The sequence below is a fragment of the Colossoma macropomum genome, unplaced genomic scaffold (genome assembly GCF_904425465.1).
Source record: "Colossoma macropomum unplaced genomic scaffold, Colossoma_macropomum, whole genome shotgun sequence".
NCBI lineage: Eukaryota > Metazoa > Chordata > Actinopteri > Characiformes > Serrasalmidae > Colossoma > Colossoma macropomum.
Window position 1 is genome coordinate 14555450 of NW_023494802.1, and position 11905 is coordinate 14567354.

At 40.5% G+C, this 11905-nt stretch overlaps 1 protein-coding gene across 1 annotated transcript; it reads left to right on the plus strand.

Moving 5' to 3' along the window:
- trpc4apb (transient receptor potential cation channel, subfamily C, member 4 associated protein b) lies at nucleotides 1-11512 on the plus strand. Its single transcript, XM_036591521.1, has 19 exons — nucleotides 1-149; nucleotides 1138-1266; nucleotides 1413-1529; nucleotides 3194-3251; nucleotides 3994-4049; nucleotides 4159-4287; nucleotides 4460-4661; nucleotides 4900-5088; nucleotides 5883-6025; nucleotides 6253-6381; nucleotides 6469-6527; nucleotides 6664-6765; nucleotides 6878-6961; nucleotides 7065-7155; nucleotides 7254-7394; nucleotides 9861-9972; nucleotides 10063-10175; nucleotides 10331-10537; nucleotides 10644-11512. The coding sequence occupies exons 1-19, from the start codon at nucleotides 27-29 to the stop codon at nucleotides 10779-10781; spliced, it is 2322 nt and encodes a 773-aa protein (XP_036447414.1). The 5' UTR covers nucleotides 1-26; the 3' UTR covers nucleotides 10782-11512.
- Nucleotides 11513-11905: the final 393 nt, after the last annotated feature.

Consider the following 11905-nt stretch of genomic DNA (forward strand, 5'->3'; position numbering starts at 1 on the left):
AGCGCTGCGACGTCAGAGGAAAAACAATGGCGGCTAACGGGCAGCGACTCTCCCGAACTCAAACAAGACGAAGAAGCCGAAGCAAAAACATAATAAGTAAGATCAAGTATGGTCAGATAACAGGCATGGCGATGACCCGAGGCACGCAGGTAAGGACCCCCTGAATACTTTCCCCCCCTCTGGTTGCAGTTTTGCTCCTGTGCAGCGGTTCACAGTCCAGCAGGCCTCACGAGCCCCGACTCCGGAGTTGTAGCGTTAGCGTTAGCTTAGCTGTGTTGATTTGCAGTACAGCTTCTTTAGGCTCGCCAGCCTGGCTTACTTTCTAGTGGGTGGATTCGCTCAGACGCTTCAGTACAAACCTTTACCTGCAACTAAATGAACGGCAGCGAGCTTTTAGCTGTATGTGCAGCGTTTGTAGTGTTTTGTTGAGTAGCTAGCCTAGCTGGGTCTTCGCTCCCTTGTCGGGTTGCTAAGCTAGCTAGTTAGCTACCTAGCTAGCAAACTTAACGTATTTTTACTGGCTTGTTTTGACTCCGTTCTGCATTCCTCAGTTAACCTAGGCAGCTTTTCCAGATTGTGTTTGTTCAAATTTCATATTGTGCAAACTGTCAGAGAAGTTCTAACTACATAAATCCTGTTCTGAATGCGGTAACTTAACGTTAGCAATCAAACTGGTTGCTAAAGATAATCTCGCAGTAACGTTAGATAACATGTTACTGTTTTTAGCGGTCTGGTTACCTAATCTGACACCTTGAAAAAGTACCACAGGTCCTACTCTGCCATTCAGTTGGTTAATTTAGGATCTGTACCCGACTAGTTTATTGTTGCCACGCAATATTATTTAACCCACCTAGGTTGGTCTTAGTTGTTGGGCACTTAACTAGTTAACTACTATATTATTTACCTAGGCTTGTCTTATTTGTTGGGCACTTAGTTAACCTACTGTGATAACTGTTCTTTCTTCACACAACACAGGTTTACTTTGTGTTGTCTGCCTTTTGAATTAAACAAACAATTACACATGCTGTGTGTGTCTATTTGACATGTGTTTCAGCTCATGTACGTTCTGTATACTATATGTGTACGGCAATATTTGGGTTGCTTGTTTATTTTTATTATTTGTGGACTGACTGCTAGATCCCAGTGGACCTGCTTGAGGAGAGAGATAAGAAGGCTCGATGGCAGGGAATACCACTGTTATTGAGGAAACTGCATGAAAGCAGCCACATAAACAGTGACCTTTCCAAGACACACAGTGTTGTTAAGGTACCAGCACACATGGGTGACATGGATCAATTGTCATTTTTATATTGAGTCACCTTCTATGTCTGCGTCACGTTCCTCTATAAGATGTTGCTCTTACCGTTAGTGATTCAGCATTTTGAAAGTAAATGTTCCTTGTGCAAATGCAGGAGCTGTCGTCGTTGCTCTCTATGGAGGCGATGTCCTTTGTCACAGAAGATCGGAAGACACCGCAGGAGTCTGTATCACCTAACACCTACACTTTTGATCTTTTTGGAGGAGTTGATGTGAGTGTTGTCTAACAACATTTCGCTGTGCTTTGTTATATAACAATTTGCATGTCTGAGTTATTGTTTTCAAGTCTATGAGATGAATATGAAGCAAGTAAGGGTTTCATTTTGTAGTCTGCCCCATGCTCTTATGCCCATATTAGGATCTCCCACAACAATCTCAACTTTTTCTCATTGGCCTAGAATTGTCGTGTTTCTACTGGTCTTTAAACTAGTATGTGTTGCTTACGTTTTCTGCGTACAACTTATTTTATTGGTCTGTCTTGTCGCGTTTTTATCTTTGGGAAACCCGCAATTGTTGCTGGTGTTTTTGTTTTTTTCTCGATGTTGCTCCGTTCTGGATTGCGACAACACAGTCTTTATAATCGCTCATGATTTATGACGTTCACACTCATTTGTCAAAACTTGAAAAGCTTTTTTCATATTCTGCTACAAAGTCTGTTCTGTAGGCCTACATCTCAAGTGTACTTATGATAGACGAGTTCTAACCCAAATAACTGTGTTTTATTAACTGAATCCTGGAATTTCATAATAAAAAATCTTTATGACTTTTTTTACATTTAAAAGGATTTGGTCTTACTGCCACACATTTCCATAAGTCTAATAAAAATGACTCAATATACCTAAAAAAAAATCATATTAAATGTTATATACCCTGATAAACCACTTTATTAGCTCATTCCTCCTTGTTTCTACACTCATTGTCCATTTTATCAGCTCCACTCTAGTTCAGACCAATTAAAACACAACGTGGGAGGAGTTGGATCAGATCCAGCCACACCCCCTGGACTTTTGGTTCGGCAGCGACCTGTGATAGTCAAATATGTCCCAAAGCTGATACGTTTTGTCCTATGAACAGTCTTCTCTTGAATATCAGTGGATCCTCTGAATTACAAGGTCATTAAAGAGTCCAAATATGAATATTGCTACATGTTAGCTAACGCTACTGTGCACTGAACTGACGTCTCCTTTAAAAAACACACTGCCAGAACAAAAGAGGTAGGTTTCCCTTGAGTTAACTGTTCTTCATCTGATACATACATCTCATATGTAGCTTGATTTGAAACCTACACTCATTCATAATTCAGTACAAACCCAGCTTAATGTTATTGCTCACCCCCTGATAAGCTGATTTAGGCAAAAAATATCCTAATAATTATTTTTATGCTGGTAACATTTTCTAAAAAAAAAATTCTCAGGGCATTTGCCTGCTGCTTGTTCGAATTTTCCCATTCCACCTTAAATGATGCAGCAGCTATATATGAACAGAAAAATTAAAAAAAGCAGCGGGTAAAAAAGAAGCTGACATCAGCTTCATAGAAACTTAAAAGGCATGACATTAATTTATTATTAATAAAGACCCTTTAACTGTCTCATAATTCAGAGATCCAGTGACATTCTGGAGAAAAATTTACACAGGACAAAATCTATCAGGTTCTGAACATTGTTTACCCCAGGTGTGTTAAAGAAAAACTCCATCCATTCTAGCCATAGAGTTCCTAATATGGGCATAACGTGTATTACAGAATGGCGCATGAAAACAGTGGTCTATTTAAGTCCTCTGTCTGGACTTAATTAATGTGTATATGCTTGTGTTTTTAGTGTCATTAAAAACATTGATGTTGACGAATGACATTGCTAACCCTCCTGTTTTTCATCAGTTGTTTGTAGAAATTCTGATGCGGCCTACTCTCTCAATACAGGGGGATGTACCCATAAGTAAGTACTAAATTAAGCTGCTTTGTAGAAAGTAAGGGTGGATGCTGCATATTGCCTGGTGCCCCTGGCCACATCATTTCACATTTTGGCCACTAAAAGATGTAGTCTGTGCCCCAAATGGCCACTTGCCTTGGAGATTTTTTTTGCATCATTTTGCTCTTTTAACAAAGCCTTTTGGTCAAACAAGGACTAGTTGCACTAAATAAGATTTGATCAAAGGTCATTACTGTAACCACTATGATAGCTTATGTGATTGTGTGGTAACTCTGGTGGCCCCCTGGTCTGCCTGGCAGTTTAGACGCTGTTTTATTGGTTGAAGTTTGCCAATATCTTTTTATGATGTAAGGTTTTATGTAAAATGTATTGGAATTACACCAACAGGCCATTCCTGTCGTAGCTAAACAGTACTACATCTGATGATGTCAAAGTGGACCAGAATAGTGAGGGTGACACATGGTTACCTCAGTGGCTTCAATGTTCTTATCAAAGCAGCACCCGACTCTTTTTTGGTCCTGAAGCATGCTTGTTAATTGTAAATGCAGTATATGTGAAATGTTTCCATTATTGCAATGTTTTTCCTATTTCTGGTAAAGATATACTTTATATAGTGCTCTTATGTCAGTGTTTTGATTTCTTTCACATCAGTGCCAAGTTTAATTCTTCTACATTTTTTCAGCTAGTAGAAAAAAAAACTTTTTTTTTTGTTTAAGTATTTTTAATCATGTAAATATTTACTTTGCAGTGAGTGATGACCTGATCAAGGACTGTTTGAGTGTTCTTTACAACTGCTGTATATGTGTAGGTATCTTTTACACTGGTCAGCTAATAAGAATTGAAGCTTAATTCTTGTTACTCCCTGACTTTTTGTACAGTTTACGTCAATACAGTGTTTCTTTTTCTTCTGCAGACAGAGGGTGTTACAAAAAGCCTTGCAGCAAGGGATGACTTTGTCATGTTCCTTTTTACACTCATGTCAAATAAAAAGACTTTCTTGCAGACTGCCACGCTTATTGAAGACATAATGGGAGTTAGGAAGGTAAACAGTGTTATTTTGCTCTTTTAGGCTTAAGATATGTATTCTGTTCTCCTGAGTTGGTGTTCTTTGTGTAATTGCAGTTGGAGTGGTGGTTAATGTGTGGGTAGTATGAATTACCCAAGTATAAAAGAATAGGAGCTCCAGACGTTGATGTAAAATTTGTTTTGTGCAGGAGGTGATTCGACTGGAGGACATTCCAAACCTGGCTAGTCTAGTCCAGAGCTTTAACCAGCAGCAACTGGCCAACTTCTGTCGTATCCTGTCTGTCACCATATCAGAGCCAGATATGGGGGTGGATGACAAGCACACGCTCCTTGCCCGCAATGCCCAGCAGAAGATCAACGCCTCTCCATCACGTGCTGAGAGCAACCAAGGTCAGGACCCTGTTTGGTTGCTTGAATGCACTAAATTGCTGTCTGTTTTGCTTGGGATTACATCATGTATAGCTATGTTTGATATAGTTTTGTATAGCTGAATGTCATGTCTGTTCATTAATGGTTGTGCCACAACAATTACAGATTTAAGGGGGAATCGTAGTTGAACATCATGGAGCATATTTTTTTTCCCTCTTTCCCACATGGCAGTAAATGACATTCTTTGCTGTTTCTCTAGTGGCTCTGCTGAATATCCCAGGCTTTATTGAGCGGCTGTGTAAGTTGGCCACACGAAAGGTGTCGGAGGCATCTGGCACCTCAGCCCTGCTGCAAGAGCTGGAGGATTGGCACAGCTGGCTGGACAATGCCTTGGTGCTGGATGCTCTCATGCAAATGGCAATTGAGGAGGCTGAACAGAGCAGTACAGGTGAGAGAGGTCATGTTGAGAGCAGAGAAAACTACTAGAGCAGGGTACTAGAGCAAACTTGCTGCTTGTCTTGTAAGGCCACAGTACTGTAGATATTGTTGTTTTCAGTCTTTTAATGTTCTGAATTCAGCGTACAAAGGCTTGCTGATTAACTGTTCAGAGGTGTTGTGGTACTATGGCCCACAAGGACTGAAATCTGACACCCCTTTTCTAGAGCTTTGCTTCTTTTCAAGGTAACAGATGTGTATGTTTTGGGTATTGGCATTTCAGTGTAATTTTATATATGAACTTTTAAAGCGTTGGAAAAATTGAAAACGATGAGTTCATGAACTGTTAATAAGCAAATACCAGATGATGAGTTTGCTAAATAATGCTAGAAAATGTATTATAGTAGCATATATTTAATGGAGTGAGAAAAACAAAGTTGATTGTCTTTATTGGCACTATTCCTGTGTGCGCTGTAGCTGCGCTTTGTACTCTGCTACCTGGTACAAGAGACCTAGCAGCACAGAACGTCTCGTCTGGTGTGCTGTAGCTTTTAACCAGCTGCAGTCGTCTTTCTGTGCTTCTTTTGGACAAAACAGATACTCTAACCAAAAGCACGTTCTACATTGCCCTCTGGTGGAGAATAGAGTTAAGACATCACGGGGTTTTTCAACATGAAGTGGATAAGAGTGAAGCTAATTTGCATATCAGAACCCTAATTTACTATTAGAATTATTTAAATCTTTCATAACAATATAAATATTTGAAAATTTTGACATATCTAATTTACTAATCCTCCTGTTTTCCAGAGTCATCTGACGAAGGCTCACTTTCTTCAAGTCCTCTTAGGCATACATTGCCTCAGTCCATGAAGATAGTCCATGAGATCATGTACAAAGTAGAAGTTCTCTATGTGCTGTGCGTGCTGCTCATGGGCCGGCAGAGAAATCAGGTAAAGTTTGTACTAAAACATCGAATTTTCTTTACTGTCTTACTTAACAGTATCTAACTTCGGTCTTTTTTTTGTGTTACATTTACTTCCTGGATGGTTTATAAATCTGTGGGGGTGATGGTGGCATAGGTTCAGAGTGTGTGCATCACTGAAGTCTTCAGGAGTTTATATATAACATGATTCTGAAGTTTCAGCAGTAGCAGTAGATGTAACTCTTTATCAAACAGGTTCACAGGATGCTTGCAGAATACCGGTTGATTCCTGGCCTGAACAACTTGTTTGACAAGCTGATCTGGAGGAAGCAATTATCTAGCCGGACCCTACACAGACAGAACCAGAACTGTGACTGCAGCCCAGTAAGACCCAGCCCCTTGATCAGACCGGTTCTGTTTGCACCTTTTATGCAGGGACCACACCTTTTAATGCGTTTGTTCTGTCTATAGGAGATCTCATTCAAGATCCAGTTCCTCAGGCTACTGCAGAGCTTCAGTGATCATCATGAGTGAGTACGACTTGGAATTTGAACAAAGAAAACCAGCACTGTTTTTTTGTTATGCAGTGCTTTATGGTGTAGTGAATTTTGGTTTGGTTTTCTGTGAGTCTTGAATGTGTGTATTGTAACTTTTTTCTGACCTCAGGAACAAGTATCTGCTCCTGAATGGGCAAGAGCTGAACGAGTTAAGTGCTATCTCTCTAAAAGCAAACATCCCTGAAGTGGAGGCACTGGTCAACACAGACAGGTACTGACCAAGGGAAAATTTCTCATTGCATAAGGATTCAGTTTAACCCATTCAGTTCAGTTTATCTTGGCTTTCACATTTTAACACATTCTCCATTACTCATCTTATTCAGGAATCTTGTGTGTGATGGTAAGAAGGGGCTCCTGACACGCCTAATTTCCATCATGAAGAAAGAACCTGTTGATTCGTCATTCAGGTGAGACAGCTGCAACTGAGCAGACACTACCCTTGACCTTAAAAGTAGATGATTGATATGTTCTCTATGCATTGCATGATGTCATTCTTACTCCACCCTGCAGGTTTTGGCAAGCTAGAGCAGTAGAAAGTTTTCTCAGAGGAGCTACATCCTATGCAGACCAGATTTTCTTGCTGAAGAGGGGCTTGTTGGAGGTGAGTGACTGACTTTTCTTGTCCACAATGCTTTGCCTGTATTTGTGTGTTATCTTGCTGTGTTTTTTATATCTGCACCTGCTTCTGTGTCCCTGCAGCACATCCTCTTTTGCATCATTGACAGTGGCTGTAAATCACGTGATGTCCTTCAGAGCTATTTTGATCTTCTGGGCGAGCTCATGAAGTTCAACATTGATGCCTTCAAGAGATTCAACAAATATGTAAACACAGAAGAGAAGGTTAGTTTTTTTCAGATGTGTAAAACTGTTGTCATCCATCCATCCACCCACGTAAACAAAAACACAAATAATTTCTAACATGTAAGACAGCTGCAGATCTGGTAGTCCCCAGCGGATGTGGTATTGCTAGTTAGCTGAACTAGTATGTTTATTGCAGATTTTTTGTTTCATTGTTAACAATAGTTTTATGAATAACAGCATGTGAACCAGCTAAATCGGTTGTACAGACAAACAAAGCTGCACAATTTTTATTACAGCTCATTTAGCGTGTTTTCAATATTATGCAAAAATTCATATACTACTCTCAGTCCAGCAGTGACACTGAGGTGTTTAAAAACTCCAGCAGCACTGATCTGATCCACTCAGACCAGAGCAACACACACTAACACACCACCACCACATTAGTGTTACTGCAGTGCTCAGAATGATTCACCACCCAAACAAGGATGGTTATAATGTTATGCCTGATCTGTGTGTGTGTGTGCGCGTGCGGGTGCTCAACTCATTTACCACAGTTTTAAAAATAATTTGGGGGCAGTGGTGGGGTGGGCGGCACTGTGTGTTGTGGCAGCCAAATACCACACCTGTACAAAAGCCACGCATGTTATGTTATGCACTGTGAGGGTCACTCACAGTGTCAGGTTTCAGACATCAGGCAAAACAGCTTCAGGCCTGGCAGGGGGTCAGCTCTCGTACAATTGGACATCAGGCTAAGCAGCCTTAAACAAAACAGCTTTGGATGGTAAAGTTTGTGTGACGTGTACAGTTCTGCTCTTTTATATTAGATTGCAGTTTTGTAGGTGTTGTCATCTTTTAATTTGGGCACAGCTACAACATTTACTGAACAGGGCTGGGTCTCTCAAAGGCATCTTGGCCCAAAGCTGAACACAGTCTCTGTGAGTTAAGATGATCCTAACAGATGCTTTTGGGAAACTGGGCTCAGCACTGTTATGTTCTTTTATTTGACAGAGATTAAGCTCACATGCTGTCACTCTGTGTCTGCTTCAGGGGTAGAAAAATGTATCACAAAATAGCTGGAATGAAGTGTATAAATATAAATAAATAAATAAATAAATCGTGTAAATGCCCTCACCACCCTCCCTGCCCCAAACATTCCAATTTGACCGTTTTCTGCTGTTCTTTTTCTATATGGTTACTTGAATAAGAGGATTCTGTTACTAGCACAGGCCTTCATGTAACTCTGATACTTTTACTCAGAAGCACAATTTCTGCAGGTTATTTGCTTCTTGCATTTTAGAAAGTGGCGTGGGGTAACGGGTAAATTTTGAGCAAATTAAGCAGGCTGGCCATGATCCATCAGGATTGAGCAGTATTGGTAGCACCTTAATATTATTTTTTCCCTCTTCTCTCTGTCTCTCTCCCCGCTCCCTTCCTCAGGCACAAAGGTTAAAAGTGAACTTGGGCGTTTAAGCATCAGAAGTGGAGTCCTCTGAGTCTTTTTTTGCGTATGTGAACATGCCAAATGAACTCAGACCCCTTTAAGCGCCCCCAAAAACGAACGGTTTGGTTCATTTGTAGTTTGTTTTGTGGTTCAATTTATTTGTGCATTGTGAAAACAAAACAGCCCTAGTCTGTTTTGCTTTATGGTGAACACCTCGAGGCTCACCGTACACACAGCCACAGTCTTCAGCACTTCAGCAGGTAAAACAGACCACCAAGGATCATTTATAAGGTTTTACACAGGATAAAGCCTGTTCGTGATCTGCGATAAGACAGCAGCGCTGACATACTAAAGCGATACGATGTGAGAGCCCACAAATTTACCGTGTTGAAGACTCATGCTGGGCATGCAACACAACTTTTAACGCTGAATGAATGAAAATTAACCACTGATGTGGATTTTCGCTGGAGCTCAGTGAGGAGCACAGCCAAAAACGGAACCCACAGCGGCAGACACGCCTGGTCATTTTTCCAGTTTTGTGCTATGCGCTTCAGCTAGTCGTTTCAGTGTGGCCAATAAGAGAGCAGCATGCGATTCTGGTGGTTTCTCTCACCACCTGAAAGGTCAGTTTTATGAGAGAATGCTGCGCACACCGTGAGTGGTGTGAAAGGGGTCTGAGTTCTAATGGAGTTGTGGTCTGAGATCTCAAAGGACCAGAAAGAAAACTGAGGTCTCTTTATAGTTCGTTTACACTGTGAACACAAAAAGACAAAAGAGGTCATTTGCAGTTGGTTCCCTTTCAGGCTCACTTTAACCAAACTCTGTTCAGTTCTTTTAAAACGAACTATATTTGAAAACAGTATTAAAGTTCAGTACTGAGCACAGCAAAAAATGGCTTGCCCTCTAACATAGATAATCAAAGATAATCATAAATAGATATGGATCACATCTAAAACTATTTCCTTGGGACATTTATAACCAGCGATGAACAAAGCAAAGCCATCTAAAGGCTGCTCAGCTAAATTATCTTCACAACATTTCTTATTCCTTGTGTACTGTTTCAGTTCCAGATGTTCCTGAGCCAGATCAACAGCTCACTGGTAGACTCCAACATGCTGGTGCGCTGCATTGTTTTGTCCTTGGACCGTTTTGAGGGCCAGACGGATGACATAAAAGGTACTAGTGAGAGAGTCATCAAAAAAATTGAGTAAAGTGCATACCATGATTTTAGATTTTAAGCCGGTTTGTGAACTGTTTCTCTCTCAGTTGTAGAAGTGCTGTCGGAGTGTCGTCTCTTGTCCTACATGGCTCAAGTAGAGAATAGACTTTCCTTCCTCTTCAGGCTGATCAACATCATCAATGTTCAGACACTAACTCAGGCAAGGCCGTACTTCGTTTTTTACTGTCATGTTGCAAGTTATTAGTCAAATTGGTTCATGACAGAATCCTGTAAATTTTGGTTTGTGGAGCACAGTAACCTTTACTGTACTGTGTAAGGATTTTTATTCATTTGTACATTTTTGTCCAATCCTAGGAGAACGTGAGCTGCCTGAACACGAGTTTGGTGGTGCTGATGCTGGCACGGTGGAGGGGCAAGCTGCCATTTTACCTGAGCGCTCTTAAAGAGAAGGAGTATGCCGAGAAATATCCTGGCTGCTTATTCAACAACTTCTACCACCTGCTGCGCTTCTGGCAGCACCACTACCTCAACAAAGACAAGGACAGCACTTGCCTGGAGAATGTGAGCACAGCACTGGTCCAACACTAACACACATGCATACACACAACTCATAAACATACATTAAATCAGTTTATTAATGACTCTGTCTTTCTACCTTTTTGTACAGAGTTCCTGTATTCCTTTTACCTACTGGAAGGAAACGGTGACGGTGTTGCTAAGTTCAGACAGGAGCTCCCTCTGTGCCATTGCCATGTACATAGATGAGGCCTACAGAGATCTGGACAGAGACTTTCTGGAGGTGTGATTCAGGAGACTGTGTGGCGGCTGTGGAAGCAAAGGGAGGTTCTAATGAGCTACTGACAAGGCTCTGAACTTCCACAGAGTTACACCCAAGTCTCCTCTAATAGGACTGTTCTATAGGGATGCTGTAAGAATGTGTGTGAGAACGAGAAAGTAAGTGGCGTGGGTGCGCTTATGTTTTTACAAGTGCGTGTGAATGTGCTGGTTATAGTGAACCAGTGCTTCTAAATCTTAGGTGTATGTGTGAGTATGAATGCTCTTGTGTGTGTGTGTGTGTGTGTGTGTGTGTGTGTGTGTGTGTGTGTGTGTGTGTGTGTATGTAAGCACGCCTGTGAGTGTTTCGCGGTAGACGCTGGATGTTTTTCTCCAGGACTACATAGGCACATTTTCTTTTGGCTGTAGTCTAAGGGCTCTCTCCTTTTTAGATACTTGGGGGTGTTGTGATCTGATTAAAAAATATATATATACATAAACCTTGAGATGCCCATGAAAAGAGCCCACTCCTCCAGCAAACAAGCTGAAATTCAGGGCCAATGCAATTGTTGGTGTTGGTGTTTTGCTTAGTTTAAGTACTGCCTCTATATTTAATAATATTGTGTAGCTCACTCTTCAACTCAAATTCTAACTTTAAAACCCAGTGACAAAAGATAGTAAATGAAAATAAAGATGTAACATGTTTTATCACAATTATTATGTCTTATGATTACATAAACTATCATTCACAATGCAATTTAAGTTTGTCTGTGTGGCGTCTTTTTTTTTTTTTAAAAAAAGATCTAAGAAAGGCATTAATCTTTTTATTTTTATTTTTATTTTTTTCTTTTTCCTGCTAACGAAAATTAATCATGTGAACTAATACTGGCTTGTAAATACAGTCAAAATGCAAAAGTTTATGCTGTTTTGTTGGCTTTCTAGGTGGAAATAAGTAAACACATCCTCTACAGCAAACACTTCTGCTCATTTAATCCACAGTTACTGTTTATTCACTGAATTTCACATATTGGGAGGGAGGGTGGGTAAAATACAAAATGTGTCCTGTGAACATTTTTAAGTTTATAGCGTGTTAAACTTAAAAATAAATTGAAATTTTGCGCTAAAATGTGTAGAAAAGTGCCAGATTTAAATTTG

What these genes read in the sequence shown, in the direction of transcription:
- trpc4apb (XM_036591521.1), top strand. Translation starts at nt 27, where the DNA reads ATGGCGGCTAACGGGCAGCGACTCTCCCGAACTCAAACAAGACGAAGA. An exon ending in ACATAATGGGAGTTAGGAAG is followed by an intron (nt 4,288 to 4,459) that starts GTAAACAGTGTT and finishes TGTTTTGTGCAG; the next exon opens with GAGGTGATTCGACTGGAGGA. An exon ending in AGAACTGTGACTGCAGCCCA is followed by an intron (nt 6,382 to 6,468) that starts GTAAGACCCAGC and finishes TTCTGTCTATAG; the next exon opens with GAGATCTCATTCAAGATCCA.